General features: G+C 33.9%; 1 protein-coding gene across 1 annotated transcript; it reads right to left on the reverse strand.

The window, feature by feature from the left end:
- Positions 1–984: 984 nt before the first annotated feature.
- Positions 985–2,272, reverse strand: LOC119066155. The gene is made up of 2 exons (XM_037168459.1): positions 2,086–2,272; positions 985–2,025 (listed from the first exon to the last, which is right to left on the reverse strand). Exons 1-2 carry the CDS (start codon positions 2,126–2,128, stop codon positions 1,406–1,408), a joined length of 663 nt encoding a protein of 220 aa, XP_037024354.1. The 5' UTR covers positions 2,129–2,272; the 3' UTR covers positions 985–1,405.
- Between the last annotated feature and the right edge of the window lie 18,497 nt (positions 2,273–20,769).

Here is a 20,769-nt window from a genome sequence, read left to right on the forward strand (position 1 = left end):
CAAAAATAGGCCCTGGTGTTAATGTTAGGTTATGAAAGAACAGGTTAATAGAAGGCGGTTGGAAGAAACATTTGAACAGTTCAGTGAATTTTTACCATTTATTCGGGAGATTACAATTTTCACGACATAAAACTCGAAAATTATAAGTCTACTCCATATTCTATTAGTGCAAGAACGTCATCTTCTACGTATATGAAGAAGAAACTGTCTTCGTGATACCCTCAGTGGTGTCACCTTAGATAACGTGCAAAGTTAGGTCGACGTATAGAAAAATGATGATCGATAGTTCAATTTGACTTGATCGTAAAACCTTGCAAATAATACAAAAATTTATCAAGTTACTTCTACCATACAAATCTTAGAAACAGAATGAAATAAACATTTTTCATCCGTGCGGCGTGAATAACTTTATATTCTTCACTCAAATGCGCTGAGAAGATGGCGTTTTGTTGATGCACTCTCTGATGACAGTTCAGGTGAGAAAATACTTATTTTTTCACTTCGTGTTTCCCATGGGGTGAACAAGAGTTTTTTTTTCTCTTAGCGTCATTTCGTTTTGGTTTTAAAAATGTGTGAAACAAATGAAATAAAAACGGTTATTCACGCCACGCACGAATGAAACATTATGTGTTCACCTCGATCAGTGGCGGATTAACCTATGGGAAATTCGGTACCGTGCCCATGGCGCTGGAGAAACTCGTGTACCATACAAATTTCTAATAATGTTCTCTAAAATACGTGTAATAAAATGCAAAAACCGCGGCAGAGTAAAATAAACCTGGCAGGAGCGGTTCATTTTTGAAACGTCAAATAAGTGACCTTATACACCGTATGAAAATAAACTCAAATGAACACTGACATGAATTGAATAATTTTTTTTCGCACAATATATAAGGCTACTAGTTAGTTGAGGTCCTTAGTCAAACAAGCGCTCCTGCATGGGTTACTTTACTCTGCCGTGCAAAAACAAAACAAAATTGGCGCTGAATTTTTGAAAATCCATTTATTACTTTTATTTCTTCGTTTTTTAATAAACGGTTTACAAACTTGTCCATTAAAATTTTTCATATTTGAATTTGAGGTAAAAATACAAAAAAGATAATTTTTAATTCAATCGAAGATTACTAAGATTGTTCAAATTTCGCTTCGGCCACTAGCTGGTACACAATTCATTTGCCAAAAGATTATTATTTGAAGGACTTGATTTGGAATACACATGAATCAATGCTCGCGCAACTCAAAATTTAAATCTAATACTTCAAACGATAAAACCTCGAACAAATGAATGTGATTTTGTGGACCAGCTGGTAGATAACCCCGAAACGAAATATTTGCACAATCTTAGGAATCTTCGATTGTAATTTTAAGAATTTCTTGCTATAAAATTCCTAAAAATAGGATGTTATTAACATCCAAGCTCTGATTTCCGTTTCTCGCATACCTTCTTCACCCCTGTCTTTACCATACCAGAAACGAATGCTCCAACATCAGGGATTTCAGTCAAGGGATCAGCGGTTGAATTAGCAATCGCATCGCAAACACCCGGGGCAGCCCATCCATTTTGCAGCGCTGCAAATACTCTACTTTTAACATCCAAATATTGTTGCCTCTTAGCAGGATCATTGAAGCCGACAGCACCAATTGTTATAGCCGCGTCGACTAAGGCTGCGATACTATCGGCAAGTTTTACGGCTTCTGCTTGTTCAACTGGATTTAGACAAACAAGCGGTTTTGGAGTTGGTGTCGGAGTAGGATTAACAACCGGTCCGCCAGGTACTGCTACAACTAACCCAGCATGAGTTTGCCATTTTGGAAGGTCAGGCTTAAAAGGTCCCTGTGTATATTTCAGCCAACAGGCCTTCAAGTTATTGTATACAAAGCCTTGACATGTCGGAGTAGCTTTACAAATCTCACAACAGGCTTCCCACGAAGCAGTTCCAGGTTGCATTGATATATCATGTCCAGGATCGAGATTCAAATTCATTACCATTGATACACATATCTTCTGTTGGCCGTTGACAACAACTGTAAGTGAAAATAGAAAATATAAAAGTTTGATTAGATTTATTAGATCGATAAACTTACAAAGCGTTGTAGCCAGAATGGAGAGAAGCAAAACCCGTTGCATTCTTAGTCTTCTATCGAATTTAAGGAGTCAGATTATTTTATTGTAAGTCCTTGTTTTGATGTTATTCTCCAGATTTTCGATTTCAACGTCTTGAAGGAACACTTTCAAATTACTGAACAACAATATTTTATGTAAACTCAAAGCGAGACTGAAAGATATTAAGGTTGTCGTACAAGATTCATGCCTTAAATACTTTCATTTCTTTTATCTAATCAGTTTCACAGTCATCAATGACTGTACACATCTACATACAGCTGTAAGTTAAGTACCTAACTATAATTGGTCATCTTACGGTTTCTTATCAACCAAAATCTTCGCTTTATATATTTTATTTATGTGCATTTTATTTGCTAGTTCTTAGAAAAATTTGTGAGACAAATAGCATAAAACGAAAACTCTGTAACTTTGTCTTTTAAACGAACTTTCTATCTGCAGTATTTTCCGAGTTATGGCTGACATAGCTCGCACTTAAAACGCTCATAGCTCCCAAATAAGCGACATTTTAGGGAAACCATGAAACACGTATCGACTAGAATCTAAAAATCTAAAAATTTGTCTTTTAAACGAACTTCCTATCTGCCATATTTCCTGGGTTATGGGTCCTATAGCTCAATAGCTTAACACGCTCATAGCTACGAAATTATAAGCTTTTATGAAAATTCCTTCAAATTAGTTTCTTAGAATTACGTCCTTGACATAACCTAAAAAGTTCAGCCAAAACCACCGGTAAATTCAAAAGTTTCGTTTTAGCAAAGTGACAAAGGTTGGTAAAATTCATCAATTTCAAAATGTATGAAAAAAAAGTTTTGAAATTTAATATCTCGGCCAAATCTTAACTTTATGAGGCGTGTCATAGCTCGCTGAACTCATATGGACGCCCAGATTACGAATAAAATACTTTGGGGGTAGTAGGAGCAAAGGGGAAAAGTCAAAAAAAAATTGTCAAATGTTTCAGTGTGAACGGACCTGCGTCACAGCCCTTCACTAACGAGGTGACTCTAAATATACAGTTGTAGCATTATCTAATATTCTAATGTAAAAATGATGACTGTGTCTAGTTCCATGTGCATAAACCTATCTTCGTTTGTCCCATCTGAAATTTGTCACATGAATAACATATAATGAAAAACAGAATATATGCATGTGGGTGTTGTCATATTTCGTGTGCGTGCAATTTATGCTTCTTATCAACATACTTACGCATTTTTTCGGCTTGGGTGCGTTTCATATCTAGATACATACAATCTTTATGTCTCTTCTCCTAATACTATGGATCGCTCGATAACATTCCTTTAAGTAATTATGACGAAGTGGAATGTCATAAATGACTGTTCACATCTACATACAGCTGTAACTATCTAACTATAATCGGTCATCTTACGGTTTCTTATCAACCAAAATTATATAAAAGAGTTGCCTTGGTCGACTCGATTGTTTCTCTTTCTTGGAAGATATGTATGCGGAAATTGTTTTAGACTATGAGAACAATTAACTTTCTAAGAAACTAGCCTAATTTTGTTAATGTTAATTTCAGTTAATTATTAAGGTTTCAATTGAATTCCGGCTTCAACGTTTTGGATCGCAGTTCGGCAGTATGGCAAAAAGCGCGGTTCGACACGTCATGTTGTTAGAGGGTTTCAAAACAAAATATGAAAATCACAAATTGGTATGGAAAATGATAGTTACAGCCGTTGAAAAGTGAAACCTAACTCGTTTTCTGTTTTGGGACTTGTTTTGGGTTGAATTGTGGAACTAAAGTACTTAATTAAATGAACGTTGGCGGCGCTAGTTGTCCAGCAAAGTATTTGTTCAATATAATTATGACACTTTTGATTTTGAGTGCTCACATTCGCACCATAAAAAATTCAAGCGAGAAGTTAAAAAAGTCGAGAACATAAATGTACACATTTTATGCGATGCTAACACTTTTCAAGAACTGTTGACATTTTATTCGGAAATACAAACAATATCTCCATATCCGCTGAGGGTCTACATTACCTCCTTCAGTGTTTATATACTTTGGAACTCGTGCACCATACAAATTTCTAATTATTCTCTATAAAATGCGCGCAATAAATTCTAAAACAAAACAAAACAAAAATTGGCGCTGAATTTTTAAAGTGTGGCGCTGAACTTGTAATTGCCAGTGACGCTGAAAACCTTAATCCGCCCCTGACCTCGATGAGAAATATGAAATAGGATGTTACTACGCTCTGGCCGCAAACTAGGAATTTCCTATTTCCTTGGAAAACCAATAACTATTCTTTACAGTTTTAGACCTGCAACAAGGAAATTCTAAATTAGATTCGAAATAATTCTGATCATTCATTACCACATGAGTACATATGCGTATATAATGTGTATGTATGGCAACGCTCATATTGCATGTGGAATCCACATTGTTGATGAATAATAGTTATTTGTTCAGCGTAGGTGAGAAAATTCCAACAAGACTGATCGATTCGCCATACCATTTTCGAAAACATAAAAAAGTGACAATTCGTTCGAATGAGAAAAGTTCTATTTTCTCACCACTGGATATAAAGTGCTGCAATTTTCTATCTAGAAATGTCATTCGACAAGTCGTCAAGAAAACACAAATTTCTCATGGCGCTGTTCAGTTGTGTTCGATTCATGAATTTCACACATCACCTGTCAATAAGTAACGTACGAAGTATGTTTGCTAATCTACTATTTTATAATTCTACAATTTTTTAAGCGTTCTCTTGATTGAATTAATTTTATTCTCAATTAATGCAATAAAGTTGAATGTTAGCATTCAGCAAACAGCTTATTAAGAATGTAAACGACAAAACGTACGGTGTGTCGGTTTACAAAAGTTTCAATCACGTTGTAATAGTGAGCTTTTATTGTAAAACTGTTTGCTAACACGATACCTACGATACGGCACCATATTATGCACCTATATACGTATAAGTTTTACCATTTTACTTTGTACACAAAAATATCGCAGGCAAAATTTTATAATAAATTGTTAGCGCTTTAGTAAATTATCACTTTGTAAGTAATTGTTGGGTATGGGGGAAAAAATACACCACATTCATGAATATAATATCCTTTTTGCGTTGCATGTGCATGTACATTAATGTGGTGTATGTGTGTAGTGTGTGCACCTCCTAGTACACAATATGCATCAATTCGGTCGCATTGAAAAAGAATATTCGCCAAAACTACACCATTATAATACAGTTGAGAAGTGATATCAGATTGTGTGACTAGCTCATAATAATATTGTGTTTTTTTTCAGCAATGCCGATATATTTCAACATTCGAATGTGGAGTTTATAGATTTGGACGTTTCCGAAAAGGGGTTGAGGTTCATTATTATTATTGTTATTATCTGGTTCACTAATGGTGAATATACGACTGTGTAATTTTCGCATTTCAATTATTATTAATGATGATTATGGTGGAAAATAGAGATCATATCACGAAAATGATTTGAATCACAATCGAATGAATGCATTCGAATTCAAATCCTAAAAGTGCGGTACATGGAATTCCGTTTTATTGAACATATTTCATTTAAATTAAATTGCCCGTACATACCTCTCGCAATATCAGGATTATTATAAGCCGCTGCTTTATTCTTTTTTAGAATAAAATTCAAATTGTTGGTCATTTAAATTAATGGTATTCCTTCATGCATTTAGCGGGATATTTATTTTATTTTTTCAAAGAGAAACGCGGGTATTGTCTTCATGAACAACGATTTCATTTTAATTGCACAGCGGTCGCTTGCAATGTACTTTTATATTTAATCGATTAAATTATAGTTTAGAGCTCTAGAGGACTTAGACATATTGGAACCATTTTTTCATCGATTCCGTTTCAATTTGATCATTAGATCAGATCGACATTCCAGTGGAGTGTGGAAAATGTTTCACATTTAGATTTTGTGTGAAGAAAGTTTGAAGATTACATTCTATTTTATTGATTTAACTTTTACTTGCCGACGTTATCATGCAGGCTCCAATTCATTCAATTGATTGACTAAATTGCACTGCAACTCATTTTATCAATCAATTCAATACAAACTTCACCTTCTCTTTTTCAGTCAATAATTGTTCGTTTTTTCAATAATTTTATCAGGAAGGCGCGGAAAAACAGGAAAAGTATCAAAATATGCAGTTCTGCTTTCTTTCTCGCCAATAGCTACTGAACGACCATTCAGATTCGCATAAAATATTCTGATTTGTCTTGTCAATACCTTTCATTTGATTTATCGATTTTTGAGGGAAAACATCCAGAGATATGCTTGAATAACTAGTGAAAAAATAAGCAAAACAAAACAAAACACTGTTTCGGGAACTTGTCTCCAAACTTCCGTCGCTGTTTTGAAGCACTTCCCATTGATTCGCGTCAACGCAATAAGGGATGTGACACCCCTCTAACTAAAGGTGTTATCGTAAAGCTCCTCAATAGTGTATACTTTCGAACTAATTTATTTCACCGGAAACGTACACACATTTAAACTAAAGCGTTTCCACTAAAACGTAATTTTTAAGATTACCGCCGACATTTTATTTCTACTGGGTCATCCCTTTTGAACGTCACATCACACCAAACGACAATATTGTTGTTTGTTTACATGATTGGTCACCATAAATTTTTCATAAATTCGTTTGCGTTGATGAATATTTAAAGTAAACCGTTGATTGTAATGTTAAAAAAACACAAAAAGCACATTTCCGCACAAAATCTGATTTAAATCACATCGAAATCACCGAAATTATTACATTTTTCACAACCGACACTAAATTTTTGCTTTGGTGATTTGACGTTTCAAAAACAGTACTCATGTTACGATTAACGACTTTAACGACGATTCTCTTCGTTAAACCATATTCGACTAAGTTCAAGGTGGATGTGATTTAGGTGTGAAATTGAGTGGGAAGTGCTTTTTCAAAGATTTTCTTTTTGTAAAATCTTTTAAATATGACAATATTATGAGAATGCCCGATGTACGACTTTCTTATTTTTCGTATTTCTGCTGATATTTGACAAAAAATCGCGAAAAGAATCGATTATTCCCTCCCTTATTACACAAGTTGGGCACACAATGTAAAACTCATTTTTTTTTTCAATTTCGGGTCTCAAAACAGTCAACAGACAGTATATGTCGGTTTCCAGCTGTTTCAAAAATGGTTTGAGATATGTCAAAGGAAAGTTGTTAACGAGAGGAAACGAAATGTTTATTTTTTAGGAACAATAGTAGCCTTCGGCGAGAAAGCAAGCAAAACTGTATATTTACTGTCTTTCCTGTTTCCCGCACCTCCCAAAGAAAGCAATAAGCAATTTTTTGTTTTAATTGACAGAGAATGATAATGGGTTAGTGAGTTTGGAGTAATTGTAAACATAGCTTGTTTACCACGACATTTTTGCAACGGATTTCCAGAAAAAAAATTTATTTGACGAGCTGTGAAATTCTGGATTTCTGGTCTAACAATTAAGAAGTACTTCCCAAAAGAGTTTTTGCTTGCTTGCTTGAGAAACTGATATCTCTAGTAATTCTCAGAGGCTTCAAAAATCAATTTCGACCAGTAGCGTAATTCATGTGGTTAAACTCGAACATTGGAATTTAATCGGACTAGTAATCTGGGATATACGACAATTTTTGCGTGAAATCCGTATTCTAAAAAAGAATTTTTTCGTTCCTAAAATGTTTGAACGAGTGTGAACTTTGCGGCCAGAGCGAAGCGAGGGCCGTAATTCACACGAGTTTTATTTTTTCAAGAGGTAGGCAAGAAATACGCCACCTTTTCAGCGCTTTTAGAAGACTATATAGGAGTAAAACGTACGTCGCTAGACCTTCCACTCATTGCGCTTTTTAGGAGACAATATTCAATCGTTGTAAATATTGTTTGTTTGTATTCTTCTCAGTGTATGTATAACATACTCAAAAATGCCTCTCCTCGTGTTATAATTTCCTATTTTCCATGTTTAGGCTTATGAATATTTGAACGAGTGTGAACTTTGCGACCAGAGCGAAGCGAGGGCCGTAATTCACACGAGTTTAATTTATTCAAGAGGAAGGCAAGAAATATGCCATTTTAAAAGAGTTTTTAATACTCATACTTATTGGATGTAAAACATCGCTCGCTGAACCTTCGATTCACGCAGCTCTGAAGAAAATTAAATAAATTTTGAGTTTTCTAAACACCCAGTGAAAATAAAAGAGATACTCAATTAATGATGTAGCAAAGAGACTAAGAGACCATTCTTGTTTCGCTTTTTCATCTGACTATAATTTTGTGTTTTTCAAAACAACAGCTTTTTTAAAAACGGTAAGACAACTGAGACTGGAATTATTGAAAGTATTGATAGTCAGTCAAGGGAAATGACCCACCCAAGTGGGGGCCTAGTTTATGTAACAAAGGGAAAGGTCTTTTCGGTTTCGAGATTTCCACTCTGACGCCGAGTTGGAATAAAAAAATCTTCTTTAGATACATGAATCGTATCCTACCTGGAGAGGGATTAAGGCGTCAGTTCTCTTTTCTCTATTCAATCAAAACTCTACTGATAGAGACCGATTCACTCTTTCACTAAAAGATGTCGCTGCAACAAAACCAATGTCATCAGAAAAATAATTAATTTTTTACTCGACGGATTTCAGTCAAATAAAATGCCATCGTATAGCACATGATCTTAGGACTCCGGAACAGAAATTATTTTTTAAATCGGTCCCATATCGGCTTGGCGATAAGAGTCTTAAAAAAGTATGTGATGAAACGGCAGCAAACATTTTTTCAAACCCTTATCGCCAAGCCGATATAGGGTCGATTGAAAAACTGATTACTGTTCCGGAGTCCTGAGATCATGTGCTATACGATGGCATTTTATTTGACTGAAATCCGTCGAGTAAAAAATTAATTATTTTTCTGTTGATAATGGTTTTGTCGCAGCGACATCTTTCAGTGAAAGAGTTAATCGTTCTTTATCAGTAGAGTTTTGATTGAATAGAGAAAAGAGAACTAACGCCGTAATTCCTCTCCTGCGCTATATCGTTACGGTTTATTCCGGCTGAATATGTTCAGTTTAAATTGTTCTTGTGAAAATGATGCACTACATCCATTCACTCCTTTTACAAACACAAACTCTCTCCGAAAACCAATTTGTCAGCTCTGTTAAAAATAGAAGTTCAAATCGAAAAATTAGATCAATCACATTGGCTTTGTCGACGCATCTTGTAGCAAATGTTCGCCTTCAAATATACATTGTAGACTTTCACAAAGACACAAAAAATAAACTGTCGCTCCATTTAAGTATGTTATTCACTGTTCAGTTCATACCACATTCGAATATTTCATTGTCGCATAGCTCATATATATATATTTGAACCCGTTAGGAGAGGATTGGGATCTTTACGTTTTATCTTACGTTTGTAACACATCAAAAGTGGTAACATCATTGGTGCTCCACAAAACTTGTGTTTTCTTATGTCGTACTATTATTATGGCCTTTCCAGTGTGGACGTTACGCTATAGGAACCCTCATGGTCGACGATAGATGAAGGTCGAGTTCATAATAAAAATAGTCACAGACTTTTCCTAGTTCAATGTCTTTAAGGTTTTATTTCTACTCAAGTCGGTATACGAATCATTCTTTACGACATTCAAATGATACGTACGGGTTCTCGTGGTCGTTTATTCTTCTGAATACTCTTCAGTAAAAGTAATAACTTATTTTCCAGTCATATAAGCAACATATAAACACAATAATATCATTTTTTGATTACAATACGAGATTTTTCTTGTAGATTGGCTATTACCCCATGACCGTAAGCAAGTCGGTTATTATTGCAGTTTTACTTTACTATGAAAATGTTTCGCATAAAATATATATCCGAGAAAAGGCATTATATTTTAGTAGATACCAATGCTCTATCTATGCCATACAGCATATTTATGTTACACAACAGCATCAATACAGAGACAGACAGAGTATAACAGAATTCTTCAGATGAAATAATACTTTGTTATATGCGAAACATATGAAATTTCATATATCAAAAACTTATTAGAAAGATAAAACCATAGTAAAAATAGAAATGGTTTTGATTGTGCCATTTTGTTTTTCTTATAATACAAGAAAGGAGAAAAAAAAATCCTTATTTTACTTACATATAAAAGATGGAAAGATATGCGATTGAGTGTATGAAGGAGAATTGTAGATAACAGAGTTCCAATTCTAATATTATTACGACAGTTATGGCAACAAAGTTTTGCAGAAATTGCTTTCACATAATATTAACATAATAATATTGCGATTCTCTGATGTGATATTGTTTTCTTGGAAATGAATATATCTTTTCTTGATCAGAGAAAAATATCGTTGCTTATTTCGCATAACAATAATGCTACACGGCGCATTTAAATTTGTATAAAACCAAAACGATACAGTTTTCTACAGATGATGCATATATTATACACTGTAGACACCACTGTGTGTGCATAATGCATAATTCAAATAGAATGCAACACAACAACACATCATTCTTATTACTCCACATATTATTTACCAAACGTGGCAGGTTTTGCAGAAATTTTCTACGAAATGAATACCTAATGAGATTAACAGGTTCACGCCATTAGTTTAGTCTGGGCAACCAGAAGCATGGTTCTATCAACTGTAGCAATTACAACAATCAACATTGAAATGTAAATTTTAACTTTTTGATAAAGTACCCAAGTGGTTAAATCATTGCGGACCTCGAAATTCACTAGTTTAAAACAAACAAATTTTGAAATACATTCTCGTAATTATAAGATCTAATAATTTCAATCCAATTCAATCTAATCTGTAATGGCCACAGGCTTGTTAACATTACATTTGATACTTCCGATGTTTAAAATATCGTCTGTTGTTTGAATCAAAATCTATTACTTCGTTAGATTTAACATTTGTTAGGACCAAAACCCTAGTCCAGACTCACCGCTTATTTTTGTCGTCGATGTCTAGAATAGGAAAGGATTTTATAAATTTTGTACTAAAATATCTTAGCCTGGAAACCCTTTATTGACTGGGAACATGGACGATTTTTAAAACTCTAAAATATGTCAAATTATGTTCAGAACTAAAAAAAACTACTGTAAGTTCTTTGAAACATATCGTAAAGCTTATTACCACTCGTTCCACTACAGTCTTGTCCATATTACGTAAGACTCGGCTAAGATCTCGTAGTGTGTAATATAGAAAAGACTGCATTAACACTTGTGTTACTGTCCGCTGCTAATAATATGCCAGAATCCGCCAAGGTGCCTCGTCTGCATTATCATTTAGATTATTATTCGTGCATGTGCGATTAGTCTTTATTTGACTAACCGCACATAGTGCGAATAGGGAAATAAAGACTGATCCCTGTTCGTACTTTGTGTGAGTTAGGCATATTCATTGAAGAATATCATCAATCGATGATAAAATTTACAAATAATCGATACTATATCAATCAAATGTGTTATCGATAATTGATAATTAACGACTGATAATCGAATTATCAGTCAATATTTATCGAAATGTCAGTCGATACATACCGATTAACAGTTGATATTTATCAATTATCAGCCGATATCTATCGATTGTCAGTCGTGTGAGAAGACATAGATATAGATATATATAGCAGATATAGTGTGAATAGACTTATTTTCGCTATTCGTATTTTTCTACTAGTCTCAAAAGTCTTTCATGACTTAATTAATTCAGTTAGCATTGACTTAAATAATGAAAATGTAACAATCAATGTCAATGTTTCCTAATATGTTTCGACATAATTACCCTCTTCTACAAACATTTTGTTAAAGCATCACTCTCTTCTACAAACACTTTGTAAAAACACTTTATATAAGGAAGCATCAATCTCTCTCTTACAAGCACTTTGTAAAAGGTCGGCTCACACTCTAAACTAATAGGAAGCATCACCCTCTTCTACAAACACTTCGTAAAAGGAAGCATCACCATCTTGTCTCTTCTACAAACACTTTATATAAGAAAGCATCAATTTCTCTTACAAGCTCTTTGTAAAAGGTCGCTTCACATTCTAAACTCTAATATGAAACATCACCCTCTTCTACAAACACTTCGTAAAAGGAAGCATCACTATCTTGTCTCTTCTACAAACACTTTGTACAATGAAGCATAACGCTATGCTACAACATTTTGTAAAAGTAAGAATCACTCTTTCCTAAAAACACTTTTTAGCTAGAGGAATCACTTTGTAAAAGGAAGCATCACTCTAACATAGAAGCACTTTTAAGAGGAGGCATCACTCTCCTCTCCAATAACTTTGTAAACGGAAGCTTTACCCTATATTACAAATTCTTTGTAAAAGGTAGCATCATTTTCGTCTACAAACACTTTGGAAAAGGAAGCATCACTCTCTCCTGGTAAAGATAACATTTTCCTTTTACGAATTTTGCAAATACTTTTGTAGCTACAACAAGAGGGTTTATTGCAATAAAATATATTATTGGTCATTTCAGACGTGAACCTAGAACAATGGTTCGCAAAAATTAGCAATGTACAAATCAATAATTCACAAAATGCGAAATTGTCATCTTTCTGCAACAGTAAATCAAAAATTTATTTTCCGTAATCATTGTCGAAACGATTGAACCTTAATTGAAAACAAAATCCAATAATAGGTCAATTAAATCCATAACTCATGTTTACAAAAATGTTGTCGATAAAGTCAAATTATAACACAATATCAATTGAATCGATTCTCGAGAAAACGAAGCAAAGGGAAAAAAAATTAACTGAAAAACATTTGGTCATAAATTTCCGGCGGAACCCAATTTTCTCATTCAATCCACCATTACATCCTATCAAAAAAAATTTATCTCGAAATAAAATGCTTCGTTTCTCAACTGAGATATAAAATCGTTTTATGTATAGCGAAATACATCTATGTATCTATATCTAGATATACAGATCACAGCGTATAGTTTGTATGATACTACATCATAAAACACGGTTCTAAATCACAAAATTGGCAACATTTATTTAATCGGAGAAAGCTTGAAAATGGCAAATAAAATTTCAACTCTCCTAAATCAAGTTATAATTTCGTTCCGACCGAAGTAAAAAGGAGTGGAAAAACACGAATCAAATAAATTTAATAATTGGAAAGCTTTTCAAAAAGATGTCCGAAATATTAACCTTTTAAATTGTTGAATAAAATATTGGATTGCAGTTTGCCGTTTTTAATATAACGCAATGGGAGAGCAGGGTAGAACAGTATAGTCCCATGGAAACGAACCAATTCAATTTTATTAATTTGCCAATCAAAGAAATGTACACAAGCCTTGGCTTACACATTTTTTCCTGTCTTCACTTCTTTGAGAAATCCACACCCAAAAAAGAACACCCTAAAACAACACACTAAATTATCCAGCAGCGCAATAACACACAATCTAAAAACCTCACATTATTCACCACAAATTCCTCCCTTGACCAATTTAGCAATGATTAACGCCACAATAAATGACCGTATACAACAGAAATGGTCTTGCTATGTGTAGAATGTTTGTAATACACCTAAAGCTTAAACCTCCGTAATGTGTTATTTGGGCGAAATAGAAGAATGGAACGTCTTGGTTCTGGTGGATGTTATATGGAGTGTTTTGGCTAAAATACAATTCCACCAGGGTGTCATATCTCACATGGATGTCGTTAGAGGTCTGGTGAAAACAAATTTAGCAAATCCTTAATGAAGAAAATATTTTCCGTTTATTTTGTTTTGATGTCCGTTTGGTGTTGGTTTCAGTCGTCTGGACTTGCACGATGAGAGGTTTATTATGTGCTTTATGTGCGAAGGTATTTGTACAAAAAGTAGTGGAAGTACATGGTTAGGTGTGTGTAGTGCGTAGTTTATTAGTCATTGTCATACGTACATTTGTTGGTTAATCTGTTCGAGAATCACTTGGAGAAAGTCTTTCCAGTTCAAATTAGTTTACGTGTTACATTTTGTCCTGGAACTTCGAGTTACTTTGCTAACATTAAACCTGCGTATACTATATGGAGCACTTCTTTTGTGATGTTATTAGTTGATGACGAGATGGAAGTTGGCAAATTTTATGAAAATAACTAAGAGTCTGCATCGGTATTATTATCTGTTTGAGTACTTCGTGTTAAATTTTGTGGTAACGGCTTCTTGCTGATTGTACGTATTTGACGACGTTGATATGTCGCGATTGCGTCCAATTTTTTGTATTGTCTTGTTTAGAGATTGGGAGAGATTTCACAAATTTTCTAAATTTTAATTTTCACTAAATTACGTTTTAAAATCAGGCATCACCATAGTTCACCAGTGCCCCAAGTGCCAGACAGGAATCTTCTATAAAGTAAACTATTTTGAAGCCCATTCACAATAACATGGGCATAACCCTAACATGCAATTAACCTGTTACAGACCGCAAGCACTTCCATTGATTTATGTATTTTTGATCGGTTGATTTCAAATCTTGTACTTCATTTGTTTTACATTCATTTTACTGTATAAAGGACTATAATTACACGGAGCTTGTTATTATTTTTATCGTCGTTATCGATAACAGATGAATATCTGATATGTAAAAAATCAATTTAGCTCAAAAACTACTATTCTCAAAATTGTCACCACTATAGTCGGATGGTTGTGGTTACTTACTTTCGGATAATTTCAAAATTCCATTTTATTTTGTCTCTTGGGGTTTTTCGACAAGTTAAACAAAGTTCTGAACAGTGGAAACGAATAAAAATGAAAATTTAGCTAAACTGTCGCACATAATGTGCTAACATTGCAATAGAATGTAACAACAGCACTGCCATGGCAAACTTTGTCTCGGATCTGCAAACTTGAATTTCCGACACATAAACTGACAAATATTTTGATAAAGAATTATTAAATTTTCGACAAGTAACGTTCACATCAATAAATCACATGCCTTCAATTCATCCACCTCTTATACACCTCTTATACATAATAGTAGTGTAAGATCTACATATAGCATATATATATCTGCACATTATATGACGGTTGTTTATATCGCTACATACCCGACAAAATGTTTATATTTCAACATGTTGTCTATGAGTAAATTTTAGCCGCAACGATTAGCAAAACTATGTCGCATGATACAAAATAAGTTTCAGCAAGGGAAACACCAGTCAACCATTCCGTAATATTGTAGAGACAATACACACACCATAAATACCATTTGCAGAATGTCTGCGCACAATATGTTTCCCTTATCTTGCAGTGCGTTAACAGGATTCTACAACCCTTATCAAAGTTCCATTCTCTCATTCCACTGGTGATATACAACAATCACCCCAGTGTGTTATACATGTTCAACATATAAAATGAAACTGGGTAGATATATAGGTACGTATATGTACAGCACAATATAGATCGAAATATGTTCTGATGGCAGTAATATATGAGATATGAACAAACTGTTTATAGCCGAAGAATATGTGTTTGGTATTTTCATTTCATATTCACCGAGTAACAATATCTCCGCTGGCATAACACTAAAAATATGAAACCAGCGAAAATATACTTTTTACACCATTTCCAACTGTGTTATATGGAAAATAGTTCTATTGTTACTAACATCAGAGGTAAACACTGCATACACTCCTCCATCCATTTTATATACATGTATTGCATAAGGCTTCAAACGAAAAACTAGCGTTAAGGTGTAGGAGAAACTATATGAAATGTTTCTCACTCCCATTTTTCCGCCATGCGGCAAAATGCACAATTCAACCGATTCAACCTCTTTGCCGCACCAGAAAAATTGTGAAAAATGTGTGATGTGAATTTTGAGTGAATTGCATATTTTTCTACGTACAAAAAAAAACAGAGATTCGTTTCGGAGTTATATAAAGAGGTATACATATCTTATGATTGATGGAAACGAATTATTTGTAATTCCATTTTTCCGCACATACACAGTGTGGGAAATTGAAAAAAGAAATCGTCTCCACTCTCGGATAGATTTTTTCAACGACTATGAAGAAACAAAATTTGTTTAACCGTATGAAAACGACAGGTAAAACAATCCCAGAACAATGGCGGAGTTGCATTTAAATATATTTTCCCGCACAATGAAGTGCACAGCAAGTACTTTGTTCTGGAGATAAAAGGAAATTAAATTTAATTAAAATTGAGTTAAACCATAAAAAACGTCTCAAATGACAATAGATTTGGGACCGTGAGCATATGTTTTTCGAACGTTTTAGGAGAGGGATTACGGAATCAGTTCTCTTTTCTATTATTGTAACTCATCTCTATCGATAGATGACGATTCACTATTTCAAGCAACGATGTCACTGCAATGTCAAGAGAAAAATAATTGTCCGGCACAGTCAGGAGAGGGATTACGACATCAGTTCTCTTTTCGCTATTCAATCAAAACTCTACCGATAGAGAACGATTCACTATCTCATTGAAAGATGTCGCTGCAACAAAACCAACGTCATCAGAAAAATAATTAATTTTTTACTCGACGGATTTTAGTCAAATAAAATGCCATCGTGTAGCACATGCCCTCAGCACTCTGGAACAGCAATAGACTATGCCAATCATCTTTAACCAATGATGCCATTTTAAAGGTCCTCAATCGTGGTAACTTTATCACTATTTTATTTTACCGGAAACATGCACACATTCAAATAAAAGCATTTCCGCCAAAAAATCGTTTTTTAAATTAACGGTCAAAATAATTTCAGTTTTGTGGTGTCACTTACAACTAACTTCACAACAGACATGTCAAGAATTTTTGTTTATCTGAATGGCAACATATTTTTGCATGTTTTCTTCGCATTTTACCGACTGAATTAGCATGAAACGTTTTGCAGGAAATTTCTAGGCACATAAACTTAAGGAATTGAACACTGAATTGCATAATCGACACCAAATTGCTTTTAAAAATGAGATTTTCACAACACCCACAATGTTTGACCAAATTAATTCGTCTTTAAAATTATTTCGGAAGATTTGTCCTGAATTCTGTTTAAGACACTAGAAAAAGCACACTCGGAACTATTTTCTGGACGAAATTTAAAACTGAATCACTTCGTTTTACGCGAAATACTGCAAATTTTCGACACAAACTTGTTTGAGATTAAAAATTTACTGTGGCAATTTGACACTTCATCAAAACAAAATTCAGTGAATCAGTCAAAACTGGGTGAACTGAGTGAACAATACTCACAATACTACTGTAATTGTAAAGTGGCAAACTTAAGACCTTATGTGGAATTTGGGTGGAAAATGGCGCAAATCACATATTTCAGGAATTTATAAAATGAAAAATCTTTCTGGTTTCAAGTTTTTTCGTCAAAAGACGAGACACGGGTATCTTTATTTTCAATTTTTAGCTACTTGATGCAAAAAAATTGAGAGAAAAAGTCATTTTGGCATAGTCTATTATTTTTTAAATCGGTTCTATATCGGCTTGGCGATAAGAGCCTTAAAAAAGGATGTGATGAAACGGCAGCAAACGTTTTTCCAAACCCTTATCCTCAAGCCGATATAGGGCCGATTGAAAAACTGATTACTGTTCCGGAGTCCTGAGATCATGTGATACACGATGACATTTTATTTGACTAAAATCCGTCGAGCAAAAAATTAAATTTTTTTTCTGATGACATTGGTTTTGTTGTAGCGACAACTTTCAATGAGACAGTGAATAGTTCTCTATCGGTAGAGTTTTGATTGAATAGAGAAAAGAGAAGTAACGCCGTAATTCCTCTCCAGGTAAAAAATTAATTGTTTTTCTGTTAACATTGGTTTTGTTGCAGCGACATCTTTCAGTGATTTTATCGTCAGAGTTAATATAGAATGGAGAAGAGTTAAATGATGCTGCAATCCCTCTTCAGTGATCGCTATACAGTTAGCTTTTGGAAAGAATTTATTTAAAAGCGATGCTAAAATACCTCCATTTATATCTCTTTCTTATTCTCTCATCTTTATCTCTGTTTGTTTTTATCTCTTTATCTTTTTATCCCCATTTTATCAATAAAACTTTTATCTTTTCACCACATTTTTTCCTCATGCGTCAGGAAAATATCAGGAAGAATTGCATAAGAAACAAGCGACAATTTGTTCTGATCGAAAACGCATAAAAGACTACTTGTCGAAAAAGGACAACAAATAATTTGCAAAGAAAACTACATTTATTAGACAATTTAACAGAAAATTGCTAAAAAAATAAATGGAAATGTATCTTCCGTTATGCAAATTACGGTAGATATGCCACACCACTTGCACCTAGATCTTGTACTTCAAAGATAAGTCATATTAAGGCGCTTTACATGGCAATGTAAACATTTAGCTATGTGTAACGCCTTAACCTGGCCTTTAAATGGATAATATTTATATTGAAGAAGCATCGAATCAGAAAATTTGCCAAACTAATTTTGTTCTAGGCTATAAGTCTCTAATGTTATCACATTTGCCTGGCCATGTTAAAACCTATCCTAACATATTCTGTGGTTTCTTGAGAACATATAAAATGAAATGTAACTTGCTTTATTGTTACGGCTTCAGCATCAATACACTCGCACTCACATCAGAACAACTTCAATTAGCTTCCGGTGATAAACTTCAAATTTCAATCTAATTTTCACTTGAATTATACCTGGACTGAAACCACTTTCGAACAGTTTCTCTTCATTCTAAACCTTGCTACGCGTGCACATTTATAGTATATATTTCGAGAAACCGTTGGGAAATTTGTAAATGATATCATTTAACGATATTTTTGGCATACTATTTGTTTGTCATGGAATTTCCATATTTTAATATATCGATATTCGCGTAACCGTTCGTAACTGCCACAACATCTACGCCGCAAATACTGTTGCACGTTAAATCACAAATTTCAATTTGTCAATTAAAAAATTAAAAAAGTCGAACGGGAGAAACTTTAATTTACTTTATTATACTTGCAACGAACTTTTATCTTGAAGTGTTTACTCTGTCATTGAAAATAGAAAAACAAGAGTTGCCAAGGCGTATAGTATTTCCAGGAAACAAAACTCCATTAAGTTTACTTTGAAAATAGTTCACAAAAGCTGATATTTGGTTCGTTTAAATTTATCTCTTTCACTACAGAAACTCGATAGGCGAAATAATAGTGTACACAGTGTACCGTCTATACATATAAAGCAAGTGCAAAAGTAAAATTTCGAAAAGTTTATTTTCTTATTTTTAATCTTCTTAATTCTACCGATGTTTTCAGTAACGCGAACACTTTTATTGAATATACACGTCGGTGTCGATATACACCTTAATTTTTCACTCCTGCACAAAATCTCCAATCGTACCGTTTAAACTGTAGATGTGTTATAAAATTAAGGATGTTAGTGTTCCCCATTGGATACTTGATCTATACAATTTAATTCGATGTATTGATGAATATTACATCCATAGATACGTGCTGTAATCTCACGGAGGGGCGAAAATAGTTCGTAGAAATGTTTACATGCAGAGTATTTCAATCTTTCTTGGCCAGACTCTTAAAGTGTAATGTTTAGCTTTAGCAGTACAATAAACAGCTATTATAAACTTATGTCGATGCTCTCCAGAATGTTCTAATTAAATGCTTCTTCGTAATATTGGTCTATTCCATAGATCTAGATTTATTTATTTATTTAGACCAAACGAACTGGCATGACGCCCAATTATACATCGATCAGATTATAGTAATAATACAGTCGAGGAAATTTAGTTTTCGGGTTTTCCAAAGGTATTAATCTTATTTAACCCACACTTTATCCCACAACAATGGAATCCACAAATTTAAATTTAGTTAACTCAGCGGTCGCAATGACGGCGCTGCAGTCACGATTTCAAAATGTGATGTAGGGTGGCTAATTAAATTTTGGTTTTAGCTACATTTTCTCTTGGTTTTTAATTATTACATCAGGCTTCTAAATTAAGAGTAAATTTATGCAATATAAACCGTTTGAGTTTGAAAAAAGATGTTTTGTATCAGTGAACGATATAGGAAAGCGTTCAGTACGTCTCAACATACAAAAGAACGTAAAATATAATTGTACATTTAGCCACCCTCCGTCCGTCATCGCTTCTATTGTCTTCAAAAACATATTGTGTGCTTGTCTATTTATGTGTCTCATCTAAAATGCTGGCCAGCAAAATTTTGATCATTAAATTCAACGGCCAAATTGATCTAAATGTTAAAATAATTGTGAATAATAGTGAAGTTAATGTGGTTTTGTTTTCTCTTCATAAAGGAATTTGCATCAGTTCGATGTAAAGTGCGGAGTACCATTAGAAAAAAAACTTGTCGCTGAAGAATGATCAAAAAGTTGCTGGACGCAATAGCTTCAACTAATATAGATAGGTAGGATAGATAGGATATAGAATCAAAATTAGAGAAACACCAAGAGCCGTCCATTTGAAATCTTCGTCATCATCATTTCAACTAAAGGTTTTTTTTAACGAAACGGAAGTTCGCTCGCAGATTCGGATCGGAACATCTCATTCGTTTTCGCTAAAGCTCGTAGCCGTCATTAATCATGATTCCCATGAAGAATCGCCAAAAATAAAAAATTGGCAAGGGATGAAGAAACGCCGGCAAAAACAAAGAATGATAAATTTGTCTTTG

This window comes from Bradysia coprophila, chromosome IV, assembly GCF_014529535.1.
Source record: "Bradysia coprophila strain Holo2 chromosome IV, BU_Bcop_v1, whole genome shotgun sequence".
Taxonomy (NCBI): domain Eukaryota; kingdom Metazoa; phylum Arthropoda; class Insecta; order Diptera; family Sciaridae; genus Bradysia; species Bradysia coprophila.